The sequence below is a fragment of the Coturnix japonica genome, chromosome 6 (assembly GCF_001577835.2).
Source record: "Coturnix japonica isolate 7356 chromosome 6, Coturnix japonica 2.1, whole genome shotgun sequence".
In the NCBI taxonomy this organism is placed as follows: domain Eukaryota; kingdom Metazoa; phylum Chordata; class Aves; order Galliformes; family Phasianidae; genus Coturnix; species Coturnix japonica.
In genome coordinates, this window is record NC_029521.1 from 8644470 (window position 1) to 8653452 (window position 8983).

Here is an 8983-nt window from a genome sequence, read left to right on the forward strand (position 1 = left end):
ATAGGACACCATCACATATCTCCTCTGTTTAAAAAACAAAACAGGAGTGCCACAAAGCTTTGCATATTACGTGTAGTCAACAATTCATCAAGAGTTCCTATAGGCTTTGATGTAAACATTCACTTCTATCTCCTTCCTCCCACTCCCTCCAAGTCCTCTTCCTCTATCCCAAGCCTTCCTTGTTCCCAATTTTGTAACAGGGAGAACATACTAAAACTGCAAGCTACAGGAACTATTAAAACAGAATTCTAAGCAGATGTCTGGTCATGTCTTCCAAGTAGCTTGACTGATTTAATCACAGAAAGACATGTAATGCCAGAGCTTATTTTTAAACAAAAAACTGCTACTAGACCTTGATGTAGAAAAAGAAAACTTGTACTTAGTGTGATAAATGCTTTGACAATAGAAATATGCCATTAAACATAAGACTTTGGGAGGAAAAAAAAACAAAGACTTAATACCCTTTAAAATACTTGCAACAGCTTCTTTTGCTTCAGGAGGAAGGACTGAGCTCAAATGCTGAATAAAACCAGGTTTGTGGAAGTCAATTATCAAGTTGCGGAGCTTTTCACTGAGGATGAAAAAACACAAGAATCGTGACTTTCTCACTGAGAAGATACCTAAAAAAAAGATAAAATCAAAGCATGAAATTAATTTAATTCTTCATACCTGATAGGGGAATCTTTCATCAATTTGGACAGGTTTTCAAAGGGAACTCCTATACCACAGTCTCCTTCTTCATGATCCAACCTAAATGTGGTACTCCCGGGGAGCTTTGATAAATTCCTGAAGGATGACAGTAACATACACAGATTAGTTCTGCTTACAAGCAGTAAGTTGATGATGAAAGACTCATTAATAAGAGCACATTTCAAGGCAGTGTAATCTGAGTAATTAGTTACTAATAACAAAAATAACCAGAGTACCCACAGAAACTTACGTTGGAGATATAGCTTGCAAGCATGTTTTTTCATCAGTCAACATAGGCAAATACCCAAGCATAGGGATACTGGTCTGCCACCTTCAGTCAGGATGCAGGACTTTTAGAGATGTACCTCCCCAAGCCAAGCAAGAAAAGACAGATGATATCTGAGCTTTTTTTGACACCTGGAAGTGCCTTTCTTGAAGCCCATACCATATCACAGTGCTGCCAAGCAGATGTTTTTCCTTTTGTTCTATTACCTGCCCAACAAACAGGAGATTTTTGTTGCACTGATTTCTCTCACGTAGCCAGAAGCCAAACCAAGTAAACCATTTTCTTCTCCACTCACAACAACTCTGTCACCAACCAATAGGTTTGCTCCAGGTACAGCTCCATTTTTACGTTGGAAAGAATGCAGATATTGTCCCTCAGAAACTTCCTGAACTTCATCAGTTCTGATCATGTTTCCAACACAGTCTCCAGCCTTCTCTCTATGAAGATGTTACAAAGAAATTAATTTTGCAATACAAGTTCCCCTCAGTATGACTAATATTTCACATAAGTGAGAATTAAATATATATATATATAGTTTACAAGTCACTATAACCAGAAAAGAATTGTAAAGGTAAATAAACATGTTATACTTGCTTCAGGAAAAGACTCTGACACCTAAAATAAAATTATAAATAACTTTATGTTAAAAACTGAACACTGAAACATATGGATGCACTTGACTAAAATGTTTGATATTTGCTTACTAAGTTGCTGGTTTCACCTAAAACAACACAGCAACAAACGTATTGAAATGGGCCCACAAACCACCCATTAATTTTTACATAGCTACTAGGTCCAGGGATGTAAGACAGAATGTACTTGAGCCAGCAAGTGCCCTTAGAGTTCATACATGTTCTTAGGCAAGCATAGGAGCAGAGCCCAAAATACTTCATTATTTGTCAATAAAACCCTCAGAAGACCAGTGCAGTGAGCTGGACTCACAGCCACCATCCAGTGTCAGCCCTCAGGCACTAAAAAATAATGATATAATTTCTACTTCTGAAAACTAAGACTGCGATTAACTTACTGCTTCCTGTGTGAGACTTCATAGCAACAACAAAAACATATATAAATATATATATATATATAACCTATAAATATAGTAAGCTATTGATTTCATCAGCTCACATCTCAGCCTCTACCTTACAAGAAGTACATCTGATTATATCTACAAGCAGTAGAAAACATTAGGTTCCCTCGTAGAGAAATCTACAAGTTGACAATGCTTCGCGTCCAAGCACTCATTTGTACCAGTTAGAAATTCATCTTACCTTTCCAAAGAAGGTATCATCCATATATTTTTATACCCCTTTTTACTGTCTCCACTTTGCATCTCCAAGGTTAACATCAAATACCACAGACTGAAATACTCTAAATGGGAAGGTTTCAGGTGCTGTGTCTCTTTTTCAATAATGGGCATAATAGCAGGAGGAAAAGACACGTTGGCTATCCTTTCTTCCACAGCTCTAGGAGTGAGAAACAATCAACTTCTACCACATTTCTTGCAAGTCAATTTGTACATAACACCAATTTAAGTTTATTGTGTAACGCCTTATCACTGAAGTAAAGTTGATTACATGTTCTTTGTTCCTACAACCTCATTTAATAACTTTACATCACTTGTATGATTTTGAATTAGGGACAATAAGTTAAAGACCAATTGAAAACATCCCAAGAATCGTTCTGCAAACATTTAAGCATTTCATCTGTTATTTCTTTATTAGTAAGATATAAGTACCACTGTGATGCTTACTTAAGCAAATGGGATCTAACAGCTAGTACAAAAACAGCCTTCAAGTCAACTTACCTTGGAGTAAGCATCAGTAGGTATTTATACATAAACACACATATAAAAATGCAACCAAAGTGAAAAAAGTTAGTCCATAAGTTGTTAAAATAGCTGGTGAGTTAGGAATAACGTAATGCCGCCATAGCTGAACATTATAATGATGTACAAAGCAATTACTAAAACATACTTTGCTTGTGCACAAGGTCAGTTCCCTCAACATTACACAGAATTTCATTGCTACAACCTGAAAAAACAAATGAACATTATCCTTCTACAACATCTCTTGTTCCAATATAACACATTTCATATCTTCATGATAGAACTTTGGTTCTGTCTTTTATTGTGCTAAAAATAAATAAAAAGACAAAACTTCATATTAGTTGAATAACCAACTCTGGAACTTTGTGTAAAAATTTGCTAAGTATTTGAACTTGAGTTTTTTTGTTGTTATTTTTAAATGGGAGACATAATAACACCATCACTTCAGTAATACGATACTAACACATCATAACTTGTGCAGTACCTTAAAAGAAAACCATCAATTAAAGTCAATAGGAAAGAGTTGCCAAGTTATAGCTCAGGTTTACTGATTCAGAAGACTGCCCACTTCAAGAAGTCATGAGGATATAGTTTTGGTTTCTTTTAAATTAAATTTATTATTAAGTTAGACATAACAAATCTGTTATATTCATTAAGTATTTTTCCAGATTTTCTCAGCTGCAAGTGCACCCAAACAAAGATGTTACATCTTTGCCAGATCAAAGAGACCGTAAGAGTTCTGCTGGAGTTTATGGAACATTGTTTTGGAGTGCAAGAGTTGTCATGAAGAAATAATAAACCATCAAATCACAAAGATCAAATAACTGTATCAAAGGCTGAAATTATTTATAAAACAAGAATCAAACTAAGGTTGTGGGTTCTTTTTCTTACCTGCTATATAGAAAGCAATTGTGTATTTGGGAACAATATTTACAGGCTTGGCTGTCATCAATTACAGGAGGCAAAGCAGCAAGCTGTGACTGCTGGCTTCCCACAGTAGACTTATAGGTACTGTGCATTAAGTAGAAGGCCACCTGGTTTCTTAGCTTTATTAATTCTGTCAAGAAAAGAAAAATTAAGCTGTTATTTTCATCATTCTTAATCCAAAAGAAACTAGGCATCACACTTCAGACAGCAAAGAAGTAGATACTCATATAGCAAAGCCCTAACATAGTATTAATAAAACTTAAATATGTTTTGAACATCAACTTACTAGTTATGACAAATTATACATCAAAGTACAACTCGGTTCATGAGAATAAATTCTGTAACTCAAATGCTTCATAATAATTAAGCTAGTTAAGTTTCCAGGGTAGGGAGACATGGTCACCTCTTCTATCCATGCGAGTTCCAGTAACAGGATACATAGTACCAGTTTTAAGATAAAGAAGAAATCCAGCTTCGGGATCCACTCTCCTTTCTAAATTTAACAGTGTGTACAGGATAACCTGTAAATGTTTATATAAAAAATTGTTGTGTATCATATATAAATATACTAAATACAGCTTTTTAAGAACATCTATGTAAGCAGCCATTACTATTACAAATAACTTAGAAAGCATAACCAATAAACACCTAACCAAGCATCTAATTAAAAGGCATCTTCCTTAAAAAAGCTTATACACAGACACTGCGCCTCACTCAGACCAGCTGTCTTTCAAGATGTGCAACAATAGATCTTGAAGCTCTTTGCCCTGAGCTGGTAATCAAATGTGCAGTAGGAACAGACTAATCAACAGTTTTTCAGGATAAAAGGTATAAATGTGTTTGAAAGAGTTAAATAAACACACATCCCACACCTCGGTTGATTTCTAAAACATCAGCTTTGAGCATGCTAGGGTTGCTCATCCATAAATCCAGATTACATCATGTACAAACCAAATGTTTCATATCCTTGAGACAAAGTCATTCGTTCTACTAGAACAGATTGCTTATAGCCACCAATAGTCAAATTACACTTTTTTGTACCTGACTCCTGTGCTCTATAGAGTTTGATTCCTTGCCAGACTTGAGCTCTAACGGCATTATCCTGCACTGTACACCATGCTGGCGATGGATTTTCACCCTGGCTGTAACATCGATCTTTCCCTTCAATCCAAACCTGGGAGACCAAATGTTCTCTTCAATGTCTAAGATATCTACAATTTCTACTTTAGCAGAGCAATCTCCTGTTTTGTCTTCACTTGGTCTAGGAAGAAACCAAAGGAAGTGGGAAATTAATGATTTTCCTTAATATTTCAGCATTAAAACAGACTTTAGTTTGCATGCACTGACAAACTATTACATTTGAATAGTAGTTCAATATTCCAGTTTTTAATCTTATATTTACAGCATCTTCTATCCTAGCCAGCTGACTAGAAGAAAAAGGACGTGTTATTACTAACACATCTTCTCTCTACCACATCGTTTACAATGATTTTAATATCACTGTGATTTTTATGTCAGTCCTCCCTGTCTTACAATGATACTTCTTAATAACTTTCCCACTACTCCTAATTGCAACTAAATAAGGAGCTGAATATTAGCTATATATAGGTAAAGGCAATGAACCGCATCATACCAGTTAAGAGATTTGTATTAAAAGCTCTCTCCTAAAAATTAAGTGTACCCAACGAGATATACAAATATACACAATATACAGATTTAATTTCTAATATTGGATTCTTACAGTTTTAGTTGCATTTTACTTTGGTTAGCTGGATTGCGCATGAAATCTTCTGTCCACTTAAAAAATGAAGGCAAATATTCTTCTATCTCCTGCATTATGTCTGTTTGTTTCAGCTTCAAATGATACCTACAAAATAAAGCCATTTTTTACATTAGGGCAATAGCAAAATTAGCTTCACCTTTGGTACTGAAGCACTTCACATTTACAGAAATAATTGTCAAGTTTAAACAACCAGCTTTAAAACACAGATAACACCACATTCACATCAACTGGTTAATTCATAAAAATACAGCTGAGCACCCATTAAGAGAAATAAGCTACACTTCCCATTTAAGTATAGCAGGACAGGCATATTAAATTGCATTACTGAACTGGGAAATATAAGAGATACCAACATTTCATTGTTTTGTAGAACGCTCCCCTAATAAGAGGAACCATTTGTTAAAGCATCAAACCTTCCAAACATAAAAACAGGCACTTGCAATGCTACTTACATTTCTTTGAGATACTTCTGCCCATAAACAATTTTATTTGCTAGTTCCTCCACTTTTTCAGGTGACAAGTCATTTGTTACGGATTGCTGGAATATTTCATGAAGAATTGTCCCAACAAGTGTTTGCCGTGAAGCACATTCAGAGCCCTACAACACAAGTTATATAACATAAAAACTTTAAGTTTCATATTCACTTCACACAAATTTTCTACAAAATGTATGGGTTGATACGTCACGTGTGACACACCTGAATTATTTTAATAGCAAAATCATTAGGCCTTTCATCTCACTTATTAATATGGATTCAAAGGTGACTGCAAATACAAACTGTGGTGAGTCTCTCCTATTGCTTTGTCTCCTGTTTTTATTCCAAATCTGCTATTAGGACGCAATCCCTATACAACTAAACAAGGAACACATTCATATTTTAAACTGTATTTCCAGCAAGTCTTCCTTGTGAACAGCATTAACAGCAGCAATTCCTTATGCAAGAATCTTTACTATCCTAGAAATACTGTATTTGCATTAGGAATATATGAAGTAATTTCCTGCATTTTATGAACTCACATAAAATTATTCCAACATCAGAGTGGCTCAGAAACCCACCTAGCTCACTGCTAGGAACAGATAAATTATGACCTCCGCATAAGCCCTTACTAAACAGCTGAAAAGCTGATCAGTTTGTTTGGTAGTAAATGACATTTGTCATAGAACTGGCTGTTGTAGAAACCAATCACAACTCAAGAGTGGTATTATCACAGTGTCAGGACCCTTTGCATTGCCCCTTCCCAACAATTCATCTATTTCCATTAGAGAAGTCTCTAATGAAGGCCTCCTATTGACATCTCTATTCAATCTGAATATCTTGCACTTTCATTTCTTGTTCCAGCTTGTTCCCCAGCCAGCCTGCTTACTACTTCCCTTGCCCGCTTAGATTTACATTCTCCCCATGTCTAGTTTTCCTCAGCTGGAACTGGCAGCCATTGCTTCTCTGCCACTCACATGTCAGTGAGAACACTATCAACCACAAGAAATCTTTCCTCTCTTTGAGTTCCAGCACAGTTGGATACAGATTTAAAGATTTTTAACACTTACCCTAAACCTTTCACTCAGCACCGCTTTTCTCATACATCGAATGCTATGTGATACAGTAGTGCCAGAGAGCAGCAAATCTGGGTAAAGAATCAGATATCCAGACTGTTCATTTATTACCCAGGTACCAGAGCTACAGTCCCCTTCTAAATGAACGATATCTCCTGGAACAACTGGAATGGACTCCCTAGAAAGCAAAACATTTAAACAACAATTTGCAAGCAAAGGATACCACGTATAAGAAAGCAGCACAACAGATTCAATGTAGTTTGAAACCTGAGGTTAATATGAGCTTTTACTGACAAAACTTTAGATCTGAGCACCAGGTCATGCATCAAATCTACACTATGAGAAATCCTGATGACTTCAAGTCATTCCAGACCCATCGGTTCAGCCACTTCAGAACTGCTATGTTTTATACTGGCATACTCAATCATTACGGGATCTCTTCCTTTTCATTCAAGGACTCAAATCTCCTCAGCAGCTCCCAGCCCCAATCCCATCTCACCAGCTGTCCCGCAGGACGCACAGCTCCGTGTGTCCCGGCGATGCGGAGGCGCTGACCGCCAGATGCTTCTCAGGGTCCCGTCCCTCTCCCTGCACGGCGCGGACCTCCAGCACACGGTACCTGTTGTTCGGGCCGCTCCTGAGCGCCGCGTTACAGGGCTCGGCCATAGTCCTCTGGAAGAGAAATTAACACAGCCTAAGTCAACACGGCGCTTGACAACAAAACGCGCTCCCCTTCCCCCTCACCTCAGTGTCGCCTCAGCCCCACAACACAACCGAAGCTCCCGCGCTGCTGCTCACTAACTGCCACTAACGCGCAGGCGCAACAGAGCCCGCCTCCCAATCCTGCCCGGAAACTCCAGCCCCAGCTCGGTCATTGGTGGAGACAGAGGCAGAGCAGCCAATGGGAGTTGCCGGAGGGCGGCGCGAGCTTCCCGCGCGCGGGATGAACAGCAGAAGTTGTATGGGCGCCCTGCTCTGTGAGGAGACCTAACGGTCACCGGCCGGGCAGCGCTCCTCACAACGGGACCGAGGGAGAAAGCAGGATTAAAAGTGCTTTTCTCTCACAGATTTCTCTCACAGATGTTTGTGGGTGAACCTCAGCCCATAAGCTGAGCTTTCCTTGTGACAAACAAGAGCCGGTGCAGCCGAGCAGCAGCTTTCTGAGGCGATGCAGCAGTCTCAGATGTGCATGTTTATCCCCTTTGATTCTCTTTGGTCACAAGAACGCTACTTCAGGAAGCCGTTTTTGTTCCTAAACTATCACGTCGAGCTAGGACTACAGGACACAGGTATTAAGTCTAACTCTTGATGTATCATTCTGCACTTAAAACGCCAGGGAAAAGAGCAACAAAGTAAGAGGAGTTTGGTCTTGTATCCCTAATGTAGGCAGACACTCGGAAACTGGACCATGCTCCAACCCTGGAAGGACAACATGGCCAGGGGTATAGGCACCCAGCAGGAGGATCCGGATTGATGTTTAAAAGGTAAGATGGCACTGAAGGGAGCCCCTTTCCTTAGGGTTAACCTTCGTGTACATATAGCCTACGTTTATATAGCTTTCCCTTGCAGAACCACTAATATTCATAACTGAATAGTTAGCGTGTTTGCACTGTTAAGTACGCAGGCACACAACTGAGTACGGTATTAAAACAGATTAATTTACAGAAGCATTTTACTTTGTACATGAGATAAACTTGCATTCTGCAGGCTCTATCACTACGTTTCCTGTACAAAGGGGAAAAAAAACTAAAACAACACAGACACTGGAATGTAGCAGTGTAAATAGAAGGTTCAAATACAGGCAACTTTTTCTGTGGAGTAACTGCAAATTGATGCATAAATAAATGCCTCCGTTACAGCAAGCTGAAATTCCCATTGTAAGGAAATAGAGTTGAACTTCAGGATTTATTTAAAAGA

General features: G+C 38.3%; 2 protein-coding genes across 10 annotated transcripts in view; one reads left to right on the forward strand and one right to left on the reverse strand.

The window, feature by feature from the left end:
- Positions 1-7914, reverse strand: part of LOC107315722 (DNA replication ATP-dependent helicase/nuclease DNA2) — a 38479-nt gene extending 30565 nt beyond the window's left edge. For 6 of the 9 annotated variants that reach the window (XR_001556041.2, XR_004307819.1, XM_015866353.2 and 3 more), the window contains exons 1-12: positions 7811-7904; positions 7566-7738; positions 7061-7244; positions 5967-6112; positions 5473-5598; positions 4773-4992; positions 4135-4252; positions 3696-3861; positions 2248-2442; positions 1183-1413; positions 670-786; positions 462-571 (exon numbers count right to left, since the gene is read on the reverse strand). Coding sequence is in view for 7 of the 9 variants with exons in the window: in XM_015866353.2 (XP_015721839.1) it covers positions 462-571; positions 670-786; positions 1183-1413; positions 2248-2442; positions 3696-3861; positions 4135-4252; positions 4773-4992; positions 5473-5598; positions 5967-6112; positions 7061-7244; positions 7566-7732 (1780 nt within the window). In the remaining 2 variants the exon portion in view is untranslated. Of the gene's footprint in view, positions 1-461; positions 572-669; positions 787-1182; positions 1414-2247; positions 2443-3695; positions 3862-4134; positions 4253-4772; positions 4993-5472; positions 5599-5966; positions 6113-7060; positions 7245-7565; positions 7739-7810 lie in introns of all 9 variants that reach the window. The other 3 variants (XM_015866356.2, XM_015866359.2, XM_015866352.2) reach the window with 2 other exon arrangements.
- A 109-nt stretch (positions 7915-8023) lies between these two features.
- The window catches only part of TET1 (tet methylcytosine dioxygenase 1), a 92071-nt gene continuing 91111 nt past the window's right edge, over positions 8024-8983 (forward strand). The window contains exons 1-2 of the mRNA XM_015866317.2: positions 8024-8355; positions 8453-8550. The gene's annotated coding sequence lies outside the window, so the exon portion shown is untranslated. The remainder of the gene's footprint in view (positions 8356-8452; positions 8551-8983) is intronic.